Source organism: Dromaius novaehollandiae, chromosome 4, assembly GCF_036370855.1.
Source record: "Dromaius novaehollandiae isolate bDroNov1 chromosome 4, bDroNov1.hap1, whole genome shotgun sequence".
Classification (NCBI taxonomy): domain Eukaryota; kingdom Metazoa; phylum Chordata; class Aves; order Casuariiformes; family Dromaiidae; genus Dromaius; species Dromaius novaehollandiae.
The window spans coordinates 63059855-63080325 of record NC_088101.1 but is presented as its reverse complement, the minus strand read 5'-3'; the positions used below and the strand labels follow the sequence as shown (position 1 = coordinate 63080325).

Below are 20471 nucleotides of genomic sequence, written 5' to 3'. Positions count from 1 at the left end.
CAAATTCTTGTAAACTTAATCTATGCAGAATTGAGGATTTGGCAGTGGCTGGTGATTAATAAGAGAGCAAAGGAAAAATGTGTTCTACATCTAAAGGAATACAGTGCCAACTGTATACAGGCTTCTTTTTGAAAACTCTTTGTACTGTTAGAGGCCTCTATAATCTCAGTATATACTGATTTAATTGGATTTTATAGGCCTTTTAGTCAGGCCAATATAAAATGTAAAATAAATGTTACTTCGGGGGGGGGGGGGGAAAGAGTATAAACACAGAATACAAAAAAAACGGCTTTCTTCAGTTTCTAAAATGAGGAAAGTCGATATTTTGTAGCAAGTGTAGTTTCCAGTGAATTCTTGATATGAACAATATGTTAAATTTACTGATTAATAAATAATGCAGAGAGAATCTGTTTGTATTGCATACTAACAGCGCAATCATTTGCAAATGTTGGCTCAGTTTGAAAGGGGAATTGTAAATATTATCATTTAAAATTGGCACCGTTTTTATAGTCATATAGCACAGGTTTTTCTTCTGAAAGATCATACTTGTCACTTAGGTCTTTCAGAGCTCTTTTAGAAGATATGTCAAATATGGATGGGGAAATTCTTCAATGGATTCTGCAGTTTCACATTGTGTGATTTGTGTGTAGCAATGCAGCTTATTTTAAGACAATTCAAAAACAAAGGTCGAAAGAAAAATCGGTTACTAGCAGTGAATTTAAAAGATCAATGAATAAGTTGGTGTCAAATGGCATGAGTAAAGTAGTAATTGATTTCTGTTGACTAGTGGGAAAAAGTGACAGGCTGGTTAACTGGAAGTCTGCCTTTGTTTTCTTTTTTACTAGCTCAGTGTCACCTTGATGCTTTGTCACTGTATCTTTTAACCCCTTTCTTTCTTTGAAAGAACTTTTTTCTAAACAGGTTGAATTAAGAAGAAAAAGATATGGCTGTCTATTCTAAGACTTTCCATTGTGAACATGTTTCTTGGCTAAAGTTACAGTAAAAATTTTATCAGTATAACTTGTGTTTTGGCATATTGTTTGTATTAATCTACTCTGGGGCTGTGTGCGCTATTTTGGCATATGCAAGTTATTCTCTGGAATGCACTTAATGCTGCAGAGTGTATATACTTTCTCATGAATCTGAATACAACTTTACAAAAATATGAAAAGGATTGCATCTTCAAATTTGCATAATTTTTTCTGAAGTACTTCAAGATTGGAATTTACAGAGTGAAATTTTCTGGTACCAGTAGAGCTGGTAGAGAGTCTGGATCTCTGAGTTATTATTTGTCATTTCTGTAACAGCTCTTGTTAAGGTATATCCAGTCATTTTTTAAACAGTGGTGCAGCTAACTAAAATAGTTGTACGATTACAAAAACAAAAAAAAATGTGCTAAGATTAGATTTTAGGTTCTATTTCCCATGACAATTATCTTTTTCAAGCTCTGTACTACATAGACACATCAGTATCGTCAGCATTAAATATTTTAGGTTGTTTGAGGTTTTGTTTTATTCTGAATCAGAATTTCAGGGATGCCAGGGTTATTCAAATCCTGTCCATCTAAACACTTTTCCTTGCAGGTAAGGCCACTATTTTCCATGTATAAATCTGATCTTGTCATCTCATTCAAGCATCAAAGCCAACTGCAGAAACTTTCCCTTGGTGTTTAGATGAATTTACTCTCCAGTCTCAGTAAATTTCTACAGTTCTCTAGGAGGCAGTATTTTCATTCAACTGAAGGTATTTTTAAACCAGAAATTAAAATGTTTGTGTGGTACCCTGACAAAATGTTGTAATTTTTCTCTGAGAATGAGCCACAGAAGGAATCTCATATTGCAAGAACTGTTTGTTCTTCAAAAGAACAGAACTTTACTTCTCATTACAAGATTTTATTTCAATCATACAAGCTTTAAAAAAAAAAATCCTTTTCCTATCTAGTCATACACATCTTTGTTGCCTCAGCAACTAGAAAAAAATTGATTATCCTACTGCAGGCCTGACCAAAAAGATGGAAATGGTCAATGGTCAGAAGATAGAAAAGCATGAAAAAAATAGTTGAAAGAAGTAAAAAAGTGTGCTACTTTGCTGTTAACATGACTTTCTGTTTATGTACCTGCAATGCTCCGCATTTATACATGTCTGAGACTTATTTCTAAGTAGTAGTGCTCACCTTTCCAACTGTACGGTCAATTAATTTTATTCTGTTTTGTGGCCCCCAACCTCCGTCATCTTAACAAGCCAATGCAAAGACTCAGGACAGGACAAATGGATATTTCCTGAAGAACTGGATTCATAGTGTGTACGCAGATGGACTGGGTAGTCTGCGGGCCGTAGGCTTCGTTCTTGAGGTTCCTGTTTGTGTGGCTCAGAACATGTGGAAGAGTGTTTATATATGATCTTTCTGTGAGCAGAACAACTAACAGTGGACTGCCATAGCAAGAAAATTGATCCAGCCCATAGCCTGGTCTCTTAGGAAAGAAAAGAGCAGACCTCATGAATAGTTCTGGTGGCCTTCGTACAACAGAACCATGGGTTGGTTATTCCTGCTCCAGAGGATTTGGGATTTGCTTTCTCTTTCACCTTCTAGTCCTGTAAACATATACTGAGACTTCTTATGCCATTGTTTTACATACTCAATGTTTTGCTCTCCATAATCTAAAGAAGTATCTGTTGAGCAGTAACAGCATATTTACTTATTCAGTATCTTAAATTACTCAGAATTGTTAATAAAATGCTCAGTGCACACAAAAGAGATTACTATGTGAGTTATTTTCTTTTGTGGATCACTTTTTTTCTACTCATATATATGGGCTTTTGTTGTGTGTACTGCCTCCATTTTTACTGTGCCTAGTTCTGTCATCAGGATTCGTAAATGAATGCATATGTGTGCACCAAGAGTAAAATGATTTTAAAGCACTTGAAAAAGGACAAGTAAGTCAATTTTTGTTTTTTAAAAATGCAACTGATATAAATGGAAATCAACTAAAATTATTTTCATTGTATTTGTTTGTATTCCGTTTCCAGGATATGTATTTTTGTGAGTTGTTTTTGTTTTGACTATTAAAAGTTACTGAGCTTTGAAATGGTAAATCGTTTACTTTGGCAGCAAATGTAGCTTTGGCAACAGTACTTCATTATTCAGAGAGAGAAACTGGAGCATGAAGCAGTTTGTCAACTTTAAAATGTTTTTCTCAGTACAGCATTTCATCAAAGGGCAAAATAATGAAGCATAAATTAACACGTATCAGCTTGACTAAGCTTTTTTTTTTTTTTTTCCCCCCCTCCCCTTCCCTCCCCTTCTCACCCTCTCCCTGTCTTTCTCCATTTCTCCGTACCCAGATTGGTTCTCTCCTCTGTTTCCGACTACTTTGCAGCAATGTTTACTAATGATGTAAGGGAAGCAAGACAGGAAGAAATCAAGATGGAAGGTGTGGAGCCAAATGCATTGTGGGCTCTGGTTCAATATGCATATACAGGTAATTAAAATGGGAAAATTGTCTAATGATTTGTCCTCCTGTAAGCATTATAATCCATTACTAGATTTCAGGTGTTTCACTTTTTTTTACTATTCACATGATTTAACTCCTCATTTATTAAAAAAAAAAAAATTATCATCACTGCTCTTACCTGAGGCAACCTGGTAGGGCATAGTTTCTCTAATTACCTGAATATTTCAGATGAATTATGACTGACAAAAAAGGAATTTTATTAAGATTCCGTTTTACTGCATCTTTATAGGTACTAATTTTGAAAAGCTGGTTTTTCTATTGCTGAGGGTAATGTTTGCTGAGCCTTATGTTCTGTCATATAATCTGTAAATAATTTTGTTGCATATGAGTTTTGGGGAGTTTGACAAATAATGAAAGTAAAATAATTTGTTCTATTTTTTTGTTGTTGCTAGGTCGTCTTGAATTAAAAGAAGATAACATTGAGTGCCTGTTGTCTACAGCTTGCCTTCTTCAGCTCTCTCAGGTTGTAGAAGCGTGCTGTAAGTTCCTAATGAAGCAGCTTCACCCATCCAACTGCCTTGGAATCCGATCTTTTGCTGATGCACAGGGTTGCACTGACTTGCACAAGGTGGCTCACAATTACACTATGGTATGTTCTTATTTTAAGCATCATCTACTTTTTTAGTAAGGAAAGTACGATGTCAGCCTGAATAGAATGCTCATTTTTCCCCCCCAGAAAAACATGGCCACTTTCCAAAAAAGAACATGTGCATGTTCCCATGATGAGAAATAACAAAATAACTATAAAGTTGCTGGTTTAGAGTTGGAAGAAAATGGGCATGCATTAACAGTTCCTTGTAGCCATAATGGGATTGTGTGATATGCATTCAATAAAATCATTAAAAAGCTAGTTCTTATTTCTGACAGTTGAAAATTACAAACTCAGCAGTGGACAAGCTGCCATCATCTAGTCCAAAATAAGACATTAAAATATAAATCGTATACTATTTCATTCAGTAAGGAATTGCAGAAATCAGGTTCCAAGCTGCACATGGGGTGTGAATGCGGATATTTGTCAGTATGGATTCTGCTTTATCCTTAATTTTTTAGTAATGGGATATCAGCAAGGCATCAAAGAATATGATCTTGGGATATCCAATATGGGGCTAGATACCAATTTGCCAGAGATACTTTTATGAGTTTATTTAGAGAAAGACTGATCTACCGACTTATCTAAATTTTAGCTTATTAATAGCCATCCTTTTTTTCCCCTAATTTAAAATGTTCTTATTTTCTTTCTCAAAAGAACATTTTAGTAATGTCAGCAGAAGAAAGCAGGAGAAGTATCTCTAAGGCAAGTCAGTTCATTTGCTCTTTGCAGAGTTCTGTGAGGTATTTTTCTCTCTTCTTGATGAAACTTCACCTGTCTGCTTGAGCTCTTGGGATCTGAACTAGGGCATGTAGATACTGCATAACAGACATGGGAATTAAGATGGTACTTAATTTGCTTGTATGGCATTGCATTGCGTTGCCATTGAACTATTGGCTTAGATCCAAGAAGTGTAATTTTTTTGTCTTGTAATTACAATTAGAAATCCATGGGTTGTCCTCTTACTTTCTGAATGTTTGCTGATTTGGAAACTGCTGTTTTGGTTTGTTTGTTTTTTTTTTTTTAATTCCTTCTTGGCTTAAAATAACTTAGTTTAGTATGAAAACAGTTTAAAGTAGCTCTTTTTTTCTATGATATAATGTTCTTTCCTAATGACTGGATCTCTGCTCTATTTGAAATTATATATGTGCTGAAGTTTACCAAAACAGTCCGTAAATAGCATTCAGTTTGTAATTTACATGTTTCTATTCTTTACCTTCATTATTGCTTAATCGTAGATGAGGAGACTGCAATTAGAAATAGTCAAATGAAATAGTAAAGATAAATGCATTTTATATCTTTGAGGAAATGTTGAGAATGAGAATTAATGTTGAAAGAGACTGTAATGCAGAATACTGTGCAAAAAGAATACCTCTCTTCTTTGATCAGTCTGTTCTTTCTCAGAATAAATGTGTTCTGGTCTGTGTTATTGTCATGTCCATTATAAACTTTATTAGTGGAATGCAAAGATTAGAATAGTAGCAAATGCTAGACTAGTGCATTTTAATAAGTGTTAGAGTTTATATAGTCTTACTATTTTGACCTGCAACTCCTGACTTTTTGTGGGAGAATGTGGTTTTGAACTTTCTAACAGCCATTCTTTTTTGACACCCCATCTTTCTTTTGTTCAGACCACAGGAAAATAGTTGTATGCCTTTTGACTGTTGTTTACTGCAGTGGCAAAATCGTTGCTTTTAAGGCTTTGCTGTGAATAAAATTTAAATTAGCTGGATTTTAAAAGCCATTTTCAAAACCAATTAGTTGTGCTAGATGAATTCTTCCCAAGGCCTCTTTTAATGTTGTTTAGTTCCAGCAGAGACATGAAATTGAATTTTAGTAATGAGTAATAGAAGCGGTTTCCTTAGTTTGAAATGAATGTTGCTATGGAAACTGCATAGAAATGTATAATCCAAATGAATCTTCAATTAAAATAAATCCCCAAGTAATTTATTTATTTAAAAGCTGTTTGAAAGTAGAAAATGTTCAACAGTAATAAATGTTAGCTACTTGATGCTCTTTCCATTAAAACATATTAGAACATAAGGGTTAAGCACACCTGTAGTATCTGTAAATTCTGTTTGTTAAAACCATGACTTATTTATATGCTGTGAACAATAAGGGATTATGGTGAATATAGTGCATATTTTAGATTTTTTCCATGTAATTTTGCTTCCCTTAAAGCACTGGAATTTGAAGGTAATGAGTATATTTTAATTTATATATATTATTTGCAATGACTTTTTCTTTTCCTCTGACAAAAGAAGTCAGACTGCCATACAACTGGTTTTCTGCAATTAAAACAACCTCTCAGTTTTAAAGATTTATGTGGCACATGGAATATTCTGATAAGCACCGTATCAGCTTTATTACATCAAGACTAGAAGTTCAGATGAAATGAGCCTTTGGTTAAAATAAAAGACCAATCAGTAAGTTATCGCAGTAAGCCTACCTCTGTTAATAGACCTGTTCTGAATAATGTTCATTAGAATCATTGGAAAGCATGGGCAAGGTTTTAATCACACAATGCAGTGTGATTAAAAAATAAAAATACAGTAATATGGATGTGAATGCTGCACCACTTCATATTAAAGTTATAGATATATGCTATACTAGAAGGACTTAAAAGTTACATTATTGTTTATTCATTTGATAGTTGATAAGCTGCTTATTCAGAAGAGAAAAATTTTCAGGGTTATCAAAACAAGTCAATTTTTTGACACTGCAAACTTAACAAAGCTTGAAAAATTCTCAGGATGCATTAAGTGAAACATAAAATAAGAGGCGAATGAATGTGGATGCAATGCTGTATAAAGAGCTACTATGTACTTGATTTTTAACAATCAAGAATGTAAAATACAGTTGACAGAATCATGAGATGTATCTGAGTAAAGATATCTTTTATCCCAAGGTTATCCTGTCTGCTGTTTTGCCGGGGTCATATAACTATCAATTTAAATATTTTAATAGACTATCCAGCAGTGTGTCTATTCACTTTAATTCATAAAGCTTTTTCACACGTAGTGGCTTCTTCGCATTTTTCTTGCTCTCTAACATAATGCCTACTGGTGAACTTTAGTTGTCTTCACAACATAAAAAGAAACATTTATTTTGTTATCTTGTTTGTTAGAGAGCAATTGATAGTTTACCTTGGATGAAAAGCTTTAGCTCCCTTTTCACAAGGAAAAAAGTAAACTTCGGATGAGGAAAAGTTAGCCCATGCTCTTTTCTATAGTGAGTAGGGAGGTAAGCATCAGCAGCTTTTTCAGTAGCTGAATTTTGAACTTTGTTACTTATAACCAAAAAAGAAAAAAAAGTTAGCAAATCTCCTAAAACACAAAATATGATAGTGCCTGAATCAGTCTCTAAGTAGACAGCTTTATAATCTTTGTTTCTCAGAGCTTTTCATACTTCAAAGCAGAGTGAAAGGTCATTTTTTTTTATCATAACTCTTCAGAAGTACATGAGCAATGATCAAAACGTTACAAGATTCAGATAAAGTTGACTTTGTAGTTTGCATGATTTCTCAGGACAAGCAATGGCTGTTTGTAAGAAGACAGACTTGAAGAGGAGGCCAATTACAGAAGCTAGGAATTTTGCAGAAGAATAGGCAGGTGTGGGACTTGCTTTATCTTGTAGAGCAGGAGTTGAGCAGCAAAAGTCATGACAAAATGGAGTTTACAATTTGGGAGGATGAAGCAAAGAGCAAAAATATGCCTTTTTTTCTCCCAGCAGCCAGGGTAATTTGTTTGGGGGAGGGTAAAGAGGTGAGAAATTTCAGTATTTTTCATCCACAAAGGGCCAGATCCAGAGATTGTGTGAAACAAGAATTTTATATTCATGCGCCTGAAATTGCACTCCAAAATATCCTGGTCGGTGATCCTCTGACTTTGAAAGTACTCATTCAGCTATTTTCACCTTTGAAAACTCCCAACATACTTCTGGCTTTCAAGGTCTGTGAGTACAGTTCTGCTTAACACGAAAGGTCATTGCTGCCTTGGTGTGACTAAATAGGTTTCTGGATGCTGCCTAACCTGTTTTGGAATCCAGAAACTACGCAGAGAGGAGTCAAGCTGCAGTAGATGTACTTTATACAAACCTAGGGCACACCAAGAACATTGGGTTAGTTCATCGCTGAGCACAGCAGTCAAAGCTGACTTAAAGGGAAGTGGCTGCTGTCTTATGTTCATCTGGCCATAATAGTTTCCTAGGAGGTCAGATACCTCAGCTCTAAGTTCTTCTTAACAAATCTATACCTAAATTGGCCAGCTGACTAGAGCAGCCAGTATGTGACAAAATTGCATTCCCTATTTGTTCTCCTTCGGATCCTATGAGTCATGCATCTTTTGCTGTTCAGTTGCCCTGGTTCAGAATTTAGACAGAGCTCTGGTTAGAGCTTGCTGTTGGATTTCTGTATACAGTTCTTCTTTCGCTGTGGGTTTTTTGATTACACTCAGATTCAAATTCTTTCGATATTAGGAAGCCTAACTGTCTAACTGGATTCCACTTTGGGAATAAGCAGCACCTGAAAATAAGGATCATGGCCCGTATGTTTTACATGTGCCTGATGTTTTTTTGCTCTGTACCAAGGCCAAGATAGAACTCTGGTTAAGAATATCAGCATTATTCACTCTGCAGTTGGGTGGGGGTTGGATCTGAGCTTATGATTTGAGTGAGGGATGCCACTGCGGGTAGCTTTAGCTACCGCATAAACCTCAGGCCAAGGTCTTTGAGGAGCTAATATTGGGGGAGGGAAAACTCTTTTTACTTTCAAGACAAGAAAACAGGGGACTGAAAGTACAGACCATTTGTTCTCTGAAATATCCTGTTCTTCCACAGAGAGTTCCCATAAGAAGAAGAAAAGCAAAGGCTAATGAGGAGGTTAAGAATGCTAGGAGATACACTGGCTCCTCCTTTTTGGCTTCAGAATCCCTGTCTGTAGAGGAAGAGGAACTGTCAGATTCTGAGTATAAAAAGTCCCAGACGTAGGCCTATGTGGCTGTATTCCCATTGGAATGCTTTGATACTGTGTTCAAAAGGAGTCTCTGCTCTAAAAATAGAATGGGAGCAAGAGGAAGTTAAATTTGTTCCCATCAGAAAGCAATTGTCTCAAAATAACAAGAAGGAAAATCAGGCTTTTTACATACAACAGCTGTTGAAGAGATTAAATCCCATTGGAAAAAATCTTTCTGAAGAAGATTCCTGAATGACTCATGCAAGACCAGCGCACCATTGCCTTCGGAGACAAAGAAAACTTTCCATCCAGGTGCTTTCCCCTTCCTCTCCCTGTGATCTGGATAGAAAATTTGGAAGGTTTAAGGTAGTAAGTGTTGGCTTTTCTCTTTGTCAGTTTTCACTGCCTGTTTATTCAGCAAAACTAAAAGCACAGCTCCAGCTTGCAAATGCTCTAGGACAGAGACTCAACCAAAAAGAACAGTGAAGACAACTCAGTGGAATCTGAATTTCTTTTAACTGCATGGAAATAATTTTGATTGGTTTTCAACTTCAGTTTTACTCCTGAGCATTCAGTAACAGAGTATTAAAGAAAAAAAAAAGCATGTGTGGTGCTGCTGAAGTTGGTATGGTCCTTTCACTGTTTTTAATTCCCGTGTTTGCTCATTGTCTGAACTTCCATTTCGTAATACAGAGAAACAAATTAAAGAGGAAAAGACAGTTCTATCTCCCTTGTAATCTGTTATAGCTTTCACTTTAAAATAATACTTCTGTAGCCAGTTGGATCCCTTTATTGGGAAAGCTTTTCAGATGTTAAAAGTAAAATTTTCCTTTTGTAATTCTATTCAGGAATATGCAGGTATATGTCCACAGATAATGCTTTCAGTTGTTTCCCTACTTTCAACTCCAGAGGTATCTCTGGAGTGTAGTCTCTTTGATCTTTCCCCTTAGACATCTTGTAGCCACGCTATATATGTTACTTCTCATGTAAGATGGACTGTTTTACTCCTTACTAGTTTTTTCCTCTTTGCTCAGCATTCTTTAGCTTTTTAGTATTTTTGGAGTACTGAGGTACCTAGCTTTGAATGAAATGATTAGACTAAGTAATAAAAAGGAAGAGGTATTATCTGTTTGCTTTGTCATCAGTATCCTGTGTATATGCAATGTCAAATTGTGCTGTATGTTTTTGTTGTTGTTTTGTACTCTAAATTTGTACCTGTTTTGCAGTGCAGGTCTTGCTTCTGCTCCCAAGTTTCTGATTTTCATTGATTGTTTCTTATTTTACCTTGAAATCCCATTTTTTCCAGTATGTAGCTGCTTCTAATTCAGATTTTTCATTAGTGTGCAATTCTATTTTGATATCTTATAAACAAAATACTAAATAAGGCTAATTTTAAGGCTGATCGATTTAGTTCAGTGAGACCTCATCCATGGATCTAATGCCCTTTATCCTTCAGGTGTTTTGGAGGTACGTGCGGTTGAAGAGCAAAACCAGCATTCAGTTTGTTGGCTATCTAGTAATCAACAGTATGTTTACTCTATTGAATGTAATACTAGTTTATTACCATGAAGTTACTTTGAGCCTGGAGTGTGAGGTAACTGATTTTTGAGCTGCCAAAGTATAAGAACATGTGATTCATAGATTCTTTTACTTTTTTTTCCTTTGCTGCCTTGTAAAGGTGTATGGGGAAAGAGGCTAGGCATGATCTCCCCCTTTTCTGTTACATTCCAAAAAAACATTCAGGTTTCTCGCTATAAGCTCGTAGTGCTTATCATGTTTCTATATACTTTTCTGCTACTTCTGCCTCGGTTCATGAGAATCCTTACAGAATATTCTGCAAGTCCTGGTATTTTGAAGTAATGTAATATAAATGTCAGAAATGTTATATATTGTCATTTTTCTGACTTTGAAGTGAGGATTTATTGCTGGTAATGACAGAATGAAAATTAGAAGCTGGAATCCTGTCAAAATAAGTCTTGCTAATAAAGCAAAGAATGTACAGTGTTGTGGATTCTTTGTATCATTTGCTCTCCTGTCAGTTTATCAGATCAGCTGTATAAAACCTATAAAATAGTAAAATAAACTTCAAAGAACCAACTGATTGTCAAAATGAAATTGTTAGTGTTGTTTATTTTCTCTGGAAACTTAAATTGCTGTATTTTAATCTAGTAGTAATGAAAACTATTACAGATATGCTCAGCAGTTGTAGTATGCTGTGTCCTTGCTTGGCAAAGCATCTTACATTGTATTCTACGTATTCTACATCAAGTGCAAACAAATCAATTTATTTTTAAACCATAATTTGGGAAGAATTTCTTCCAGTTGCAGTGCCTATATGAACAACCCCCACAACCCATTGCTCATGCAATTCCATGCACTTCCCCTCCAGTTGTTTTAGCACATCTGTTTGTGGGGCCATGTAGTAAACAGAGTTGGGGAAATGATCAGGATTAAAAATAACTCTACAGATTTTTCTCCCCTAGGTCAGTTTACTGGCACAACTGAGAGGTGGCATGAAGGAGGGACAAGTGGGGAAGACATAGTAGGGGCTCCATAAAAGACTATCTTCAAATTATGTCATCTGTATTAAAAATACTTTTCCTTTTTCAGGAAAATTTCATGGAAGTAATTAGAAACCAAGAATTTCTATTATTGCCAGCCACTGAAATTGCAAAGCTTTTAGCAAGTGATGATATGAATATTCCTAATGAAGAAACTATACTGAATGCACTTCTTACATGGGTTCGACATGATTTGGAACAGAGAAGGAAAGATCTCAGTAAACTCCTGGCTTACATTAGACTGCCTCTGCTTGCTCCACAGGTAGATTGTTCTGTTCCTTTATAGTTTATACCATGGTTATCGTGGGTATGCCTCCTGTATCTATATAGTTTATACCATGGTTATCGTGGGTATGCCTCCTGTATCTATACACAGACAGTGACAAATCGCAAGAGCTTCTAGAGTCTGTGAGATTTGAGATCAGTCAGGACACAAGAAGGGGTGGAGCTGCTAGGAAAACTTCCTTCCATTGCCTAAAAAAACACTTATCAAGGATATGTTTGTCTCCAAAAGGTGCGTCCTTTTTAAATTTCACCTTTCTGGAATTTGCACAGTTTATTTTAAATGCTAGATTTCCTTAATCTAGTTTACAGCTGTCTTTGAGATTTAGTAAATACAGTTTGAAGAAATTATTTTGAGTGATTTTTTTTTCCTTACATAACTCTTGGTAAATCATCTTCAGATACTTTTTTTTACTTCCTGATCAGTAGTTTTTCCCTTCCTGGGCATTTCCACATGTTGTGGAAGAAGACCTGAGCTCGGTTTGCGTTTGAATAATAGTCGTGAATGACAGTTTTCCCAGTCTTGTAGGAATGGCTACTCTTGGTAGTCATGCGTAACATTGTATTCGTTATATGATAGCATGCATGTAAACTAAGCTTGATTTCCTTGTGCTAGCTTTTCTTGCTGGACCTTCATTAGTAATATTTAACACTTTATATAAAAGTCAAAGGACTTTGAGTTACAGTTTTCAGTTTGTAAAGTAAGAATTACCTCTAGTAAATGACACAAATAGACTTTTTATGAAACCTGAATAGTAAGTAGACTTCATTAACAGCAAAACTGGAGTTTCCTGCATTCGTAGTGATGAATGACACATGCAACATTCCATTCATTGCCTCTAATCCAGTATCCTCTTACTGACTAGAAGGTTCACCAGCAAGCATTTTAGTATTAGTTTTTATATGCAATGGCAGGATTTTCTCTGTTGTGACCCTGGTTTTGGAACTCGCTTCTTCTAGAAATACAGTATAGTCTAAGTCAGTTGACCTGGAGGAAATGGGTGTTTTGCTCAGCATTTAATTAACTGATAATTAAGTATAAAAGTCTGTAACCACTTTATTATTCCTTTTGTCTTAATTGACTGTAATTGAAACATTTTAGAAACTGAAAGAACAGATTTTACCCAAGAAGTACGTAATGCAATTAAATTAGCCCGTTCAGTAACTGATTAGGAAAATACCAGAATGAAACAGAAAAGCAGTGTCATATTTCACTTATTTTAACTTTAATTTTGTATGTCTTCTCCAAATATATGCTTGCATTTCTAGTTTCGTATTTTCCTTTTTATCTTTTTATTACTTTCTTTAACAAATGAAAGTGTTAAAGCTGTGATTTTAATAATGCACCAATTAGTAATTGAGTTGAAGTGCCCAAAACAGTCTCAACATGTTTTCAGAGTTATGTTTTCTTTCATGACCACGTGACATTAGGCAATGTGACAGCAAACACAGTATAATGAAAAGGTTTCCAATTTTATGGTTGAAGGGTCAAAGCCATTTGAAAGACATGAAGTCAGAAAATTGAACAGCTTGCTGAAATCAATGTTGTAAGGAGATATGTAAGGAATATTAGATTAACACACTTCAAAAAAAAACTTTGGGAAATACTGTGAAACTAATGCTGGAGGCAAAAAATTTGTAATGAATCACTGGTTTTATAAGTTTTCTTTTTGTGCATGTCTTTGCACACAGCATTTTGTGTTTTATGTAATAATAATTCATCTCTTCTTTTTAATGCAAGAAGTCTCCTAAACCTCTGGTAGACTCTTGTTGCTATTACAAAGGCTTAAGATGACTATTTGTCTGCTTCTTAATCTGTAAGATGGCAAGTATTTCGTCTCTGATAAATAAATAAAAAGGATGATTAAGCAATTCCTAAGTTACAAGATGGATTCAGTTTCATTTTAGTCAGAAACTCGTAGTATTTACGTCTGCTTCTACTTTTGCTCTTCATCAGGTTTCCAATGACTAGAACTTCATGCTAACACGTCATTTGTAAGTGCTCACTTATAAATGTTTTTAGCACCATAAATAATGAAACCTGAAAAATGAGGATTCATTTATTTAATCCATTCAAAGTTCTTTAAGTGAAGAATATTCACAGGAAATTGTAATGCAGTAGGTGTAGTTTCGAGAGCATGCAGGTTTTTTGGGTGCCAAAACCATATTAGACTGCATTTCTTTTTAACCAAGGTGTATTAATTTCATAGATTGAGACCCTGTGCTATCAGAAAACTTCTCTACAGGTTGGGAGGGGGGATTAGAAAAAAGGTCGATAGTGCTTTGGTATTACAAAACTCATACATATGCACATAGTGTTGCTTTAGAGTCTTAGTCCCCCAAATATTTAATATGAGTTTTCTGTAAGAAAAATAAATTGGAAGTCTGATTTGATCATGTTTTTTTATAAGCTTCAATTTTCAGTGCATGCTCCTGAAATTTTGAATCCTGAATGTGTAGAAGTCCTTACTGTTGTAAATATTCTTAACTTTTGGTCCAGAAGCAATCAGCATCAGTAAGGCTTATAAAATTTGATATAGTAATCATATCTCCCCCCTTCCCCTCCCCCCCCAATAACATAGCAGCTATGACAAAGTCCAGTTTAGGACAGTAGTAATTCACTGATTCTTAAAGCTGTGTGCAAGTTTATGGCATTGCATGCTGACCGTTGAAATATTGCTTTTAGTTTACTATTTTATAATCATGAAGTGGCACTATGAAATGATAAAAGCAGTAAGTGGTGTTTTGTGTTAAGAGAAAAACTAATGGGAAGTACTGAAAGCAGTGAATGCAAATTAAGTTCCTACTGGTAATGTACATGAGAACATTTTAATTTGGTATTTTAAATAGAATCAAAACATTAGCCAATTAGAGAAATACTGAAAAAACCAGGCTGAGTTTCCTTGAAAGTCTTTACTGAGGGATTTTGTTGAAAGTATTTTGGAATTCTCTGTGTATCTGTTAATTCTGTTCTCTGTCATAGTTTCTATTGATTTGCCTGATACAGAGATGTCAGGCTTAGCATAAGTATGTAATTATCTGCATCTCTTCTGGAAACATGGATGTTATATTTGCCACCTTTTAGACCTAAGGCAGTTTTAAGCCAGAGCTATACACGCCATAGTAGTGCAGCTATTTCATTGTAAGTTTCTTCAGTACTCCTGATGCCTGATCTCACAGCATTTTTGTACCTGTTACCAGTTGGCAGACGATACTTACAATGCGCTTGAATGTTGCAATGGCAAGTATGAGGCATTTGCCTGTTCCTGTTTGTTCTTTTAACTCTCAAAGTCCCATTCTGGGACATTCCAGGCTTTGCTTGCTTTTTTTTCTGTTAGGCCATACTAAATGTCTTGCAGCTCAAAAAAAAAAAAAAAAAAAACCCAGACATCTAGTCTTTCTAATAATTACGGTTGGGACACTTAACCTAGTGTTTTTCCTATAATCTGACAAATATGGAATACAAAAGCCTCCAGAATTTTTTCATTTAAAAAGTGTTAATAGTGGTCTTTATTCAGCTTGTATTTTATTTAAGTCAATTTAAAATTTTAACACTTGTTCAAATTTGCTAGCATTTATGATCTTAAAATATGTCACAAAGGTATGTAATAATCGATATCATACTGTGGGTCAGTGACAGAGTCAAGAATGGAATCTGTATTAAAATCTCCAGCCTGATCTTGAAGTGTCTTTTATATACCACTGGTTTAGGGTGTTTCTGGAATCAGCCAGGTTAAACTGAGTTATATATCTGGAGTTGGGTTGTTCGTTTTTTTTTTTAAACATACTTGCAATGGTACTTGAACCTTAGGAGATTTTGTTTTCTTCCTTCGGAATATTAAGTGTAAATTGTCCATTAAAATGATGGCCTCCCCCCCACACCTTTATTTTTTGTATGTAATGGTCTATCTTAAAATGTGTTTTGTTCATTTTGTTTATTACTAGTTTGTCTTTACACTTATTCATATGACTTTTTTTTGAAATATATATGTTTTTAAATTAGACAATATACATTTCTGGATAAAATGTTTTCTTGTGATTTTATTTTTATTCTTCTTCTGGTTCATAGCAATTCAGCTTCTTTAATTTTCTTTTCCTTCTTTTTCCAGTTTCTGGCAGATATGGAAAATAATGCACTCTTTAGGGATGACATCGAATGTCAAAAACTCATTATGGAAGCAATGAAGTACCATTTGTTGCCAGAGAGACGACCTATGTTACAAAGTCCTCGCACCAAACCTAGAAAATCTACAGTGGGAGTGTTGTTTGCAGTTGGAGGAATGGATGCAACAAAAGGTATTGGTTTATATAACAATTAGTTGATAAGATTTTTTTTTTTAAAGAAATGCTTGATAAATGTTAATCTAGCATGCCAATTATAAAATTGAAAGATTCTACAGTATCAAGCATGAAACTTCAAAAATGTACACTGTTTATTAGGTTAAAAAATAGGTAGCACTGATAATATTGTAAGCACTATGGAAGCTTGTGTTACTGATTTTGAAATCAAGGGAGTATCTGGTTTCTGAGTAGTGAAATGTTGAATTGAATGAAAACTAATCTTTATTTATGTGATTGGGAAGTAATATGGAAAGGGAAGAAAATGACAGAAAACACAAAGATGGTGTGTGCATGTATAAAAACAAAAAATGCTTTTTGACTAATTTTTGAAGAGTTCTGTCAGAGCCACTCCGAATTTTTTTTTATAGAAGCTTCATACTGTAAATGTAATAGTAGTTAGAAGAAATCTGGTATTCATATACAAAGAATTAAGAACATGCTGAAGCTCTTGTGGGATCAGCATATTGCTAAAATAAAAACTATCCCGGTAATTCGGAGCAAACTTTTTTTTATAACTTACATGTGTTATCAATCAGGAGCTACAAGCATTGAAAAGTATGAACTTCGTACCAACATGTGGACCCCTGTTGCAAACATGAATGGACGCAGATTACAGTTTGGAGTTGCAGTGTTAGATGATAAATTGTATGTTGTTGGTGGCAGAGATGGACTGAAAACACTGAATACTGTGGAGTGCTACAACCCTAGAACAAAAACTTGGAGTGTAATGCCACCTATGTCCACACATCGTCATGGTCTTGGTATGTAGAGCTCTGTAAAGGTTGAATACTTATTTTTAAAAGGTTAGCTATTTTCAGATTGGTTAAAAAACATTTAAAAATTAAATTTTAGGGAAAAGATTAACTTTGTCTTAATGTTGACCTGTTGAACGCTTCCTCCCCCCCCCCCCCCCCAGACTATATCTAGCATTGGCTGCTAAAAGGAATTTTTTTTTTTTTTTTTTTTTTTTAAGTGCATGCTGGGCTGTGGGTAGGAGAATGTGATTCTCCCCTGCCCCCCCCACCCCCCCCAGGCCCATCTATCTTTCTTTTCTTTTTGTTAAAGGAGTAGCTGTATTGGAAGGTCCCATGTATGCTGTAGGAGGACATGATGGCTGGAGCTACCTGAACACAGTAGAAAGATGGGATCCACAAGCTCGTCAGTGGAACTTTGTAGCTAGCATGTCAACTCCAAGGAGCACTGTTGGGGTAGCAATATTAAATGGAAAGTATGTGAAGGCAACTTCCATTTTCTTTTTCATTATTTTAATGGAATTAGAGAAACATCCTAAATGACTGTATTTCTCTTGACAGATGTATGTTGAGAGCATAGTCTATTTACAGAAGAGATACCATATTGGGCCAAGCAAGCCTCCCCACAGCATCATAGCGCCCCTTGGTATCACTTACTTACAAGAAGCCATCTCTTCAGGGAGTTATTGAAGACATTAAACAGTATCAGCCCCGGTGTCAGCCTAGGAGGAACACTGCTAGGAACCAGCTGCCAGCTGGATTTTGTACTGCTGATCAGAGTATTTTGAGACCAGCAGTCCATCTAGTTTTCCACCAGCCTTGTAGTCCATTTATCTAAACTATTAGTATTATTGTAGCTGTGGCAGAATATTTACACTATCTGACTCCAAGAATCTAACTAGTGTTTTGGCAGCCAAACCTAATCTAAATACTATCATGCTCTTGACCACAAGTTTCCACTTCCTGCTTATGTATCCTCTGTGGCATTTGCCAAACCTCCCTTGAGCTGTTCGGATATTGTAAGCTAGCAAAAAGCTTGAGGTTCTTTTGTTTTTGTTTTTAAATGCTTCTACAAAGGGTCCTGTGAGATCTGGAGCAAGTGCAGGAATGAGTGGGAATGCTGACCTGGGTGAAGAACATGAACAACCAGCAAGCAGAATAGCTTTGGCTGCTGTGGAACTACAGTCTCAGATGCCTCGGTTAGGTCCTATATATATATAATTATATATAATTATATATAATAATTGGTAGGGAGTCCCAGGTGTGATACAAATCACCAGAATTAGAGCCTCACATTTCTCTATTATTATAGAGGATAGCCTGGACTCTTAACATAGGCAGCAACACTAGATGGCTATAGCTAAAACGCTTGAGTACTTCTCTGAAAACGCATGCGAAGTCACTGCATTGTAACTGTGGGACTAGTAACTTCTGCACTTTTTAGTAATGGTATGTCTTTAACTTGATATCTTTGAGATGATTTGCTCAAAATCTCCGTATACAGAAATGAATATATCCTTCTGCACATCCTGAATGCTCAATCACTGCATAAGTGATCAAAAATCTGTCATGTTTTAGGGGGCTGAGGGGTTCATTTAAATGCTGTGTTGTATAAAGAATTGATTTTTAGTCATAAACTTTCTGGAACTGCAACACAATTTTTCAAGATACTTCAGTACATTCCTTACCTTAAACAAGTTGTGTTCTTAAACATGGATACTTCCATAAAAGTGTCTATTTTTTTTTTAAGAGAGTATTAAAATTATTACTGAGAGCTACTAGGTCACCCATATTTACAACAGGTTTGCATTCAAGTTTGGTCACTACATTTTAAAAACAAACAAACAAAAAAAGAGTATTTCCCAAACTGAGGACATCTTGAATAGTGCTCTGTAGTAACTGTTACCAGATGTTCACACTGTCATCGTATACAGTATCTAATGCATATTTGATTATTTAACTATAATATATACTATAATCTGCCTCAGGTTCTGAAGGGAATTCATTAATGATATTTCAGGTCATCTCTCAAACTAGACTTGACTTCTGATGTGTTGCTTTCTTTTTTTAAAGTGCTTTCTGCATTACCTTTCAAAATAAGTGCTGGGCATGCAGTATTTCTGCTTCTAAGTGTACAGTGCTCATAAACATAAAAATAAATGCCCAGAATTGATCACATTCACTTATCTGATTATTTTTAAAGATTCCCAAGTGATGCAATGCTACTAATTCCAGTCTTTCTTCTACCCTTATTTTACAAAAAATTGAAATTCTTTGTTATTACAAAATGCCAGAAACCTTTGTATGCTAGAACTGAGCAAACTAGGCCACCTAGTGGATGTGAGGGAATTATCTAGAGCTACCATTTATAAACTGAAGCTCAAATCCATAAAAATACTTACATACCAACATTGACATAGGACAGAATTTTACATGCATAAATCCATTACTGAATTTGTCGCTATGACCCCACTAGAAACGGGCCTTGGATTGTCAAGTCACTTAGGTAATTTTGAAAATCTTAGCTATGTGGACAAGTTGGAACATAAATGGTGTTATAATCAATTAAAAATCAATAAATTATTCTTATTCTGTTTTAATTGTGACAATAGGAAAAGCCTGGAGCAAAATCTTATCTTCTGTCTGAGTTTTAGGAACAGAAAGTTCTATTGAAAGTTCTATTGAAAGTTCTATTGAAAGTTCTATTGAAAGTTCTATTGAAAGTTCTATTGAAAGTTCTATTGAAAGTTCTATTGAAAGTTCTATTGAAAGTTCTATTGAAAGTTCTATTGAAAGTTCTATTGAAAGTTCTATTGAAAGTTCTATTGAAAGTTCTATTGAAAGTTCTATTGAAAGTTCTATTGAAAGTTCTATTGAAAGTTCTATTGAAAGTTCTATTGAAAGTTCTATTGAAAGTTCTATTGAAAGTTCTATTGAAAGTTCTATTGAAAGTTCTATTGAAAGTTCTATTGAAAGTTCTATTGAAAGTTCTATTGAAAGTCTGCTTCCAAACTCCTTTTTAACAAACATATCCTTCATACATGACTTGAAACTTATGTCCTGTACAAAAAAAGTTCCTGCACATTTTATTCCAAAGTAATGTTTCGGTGGACAGGCAATATTTGTAATATTAATACTTTTTCTTTTCTTTTTCTTTTTTTTTTTTTTTTTTAACTTTGTAGACTTTATGCCGTTGGTGGTCGAGATGGAAGTTCTTGTCTTAAGTCAGTAGAATGTTTTGATCCTCATACAAACAAATGGACCCTCTGTGCTCAAATGTCAAAAAGAAGAGGCGGTGTAGGTGTAACTACCTGGAATGGGTTCTTGTATTCAATAGGTGGACATGATGCCCCGGCATCAAACTTAACATCCAGGCTCTCAGACTGTGTAGAAAGGTAATATCCTGATGAAGAAGGATCCTGCTAGTAATTCTAATAAGGCTAGCATGTAGAGTGATTTACAGAAAGAGCTGTTAAGTAGAAA

At 35.1% G+C, this 20471-nt stretch overlaps 1 protein-coding gene across 12 annotated transcripts in view; it reads left to right on the top strand.

The window, feature by feature from the left end:
* Positions 1-20471, top strand: part of KLHL5 (kelch like family member 5) — a 59805-nt gene that overhangs the window by 30757 nt on the left and 8577 nt on the right. For 11 of the 12 annotated variants that reach the window (XM_064511285.1, XM_064511284.1, XM_064511281.1 and 8 more), the window contains 7 exons: positions 3343-3479; positions 3905-4101; positions 11663-11875; positions 16005-16191; positions 16773-16997; positions 17302-17464; positions 20171-20383. In XM_064511285.1, the coding sequence (XP_064367355.1) occupies positions 3343-3479; positions 3905-4101; positions 11663-11875; positions 16005-16191; positions 16773-16997; positions 17302-17464; positions 20171-20383 (1335 nt within the window). The remainder of the gene's footprint in view (positions 1-3342; positions 3480-3904; positions 4102-11662; positions 11876-16004; positions 16192-16772; positions 16998-17301; positions 17465-20170; positions 20384-20471) is intronic. The other variant, XM_064511277.1, reaches the window with a different exon arrangement.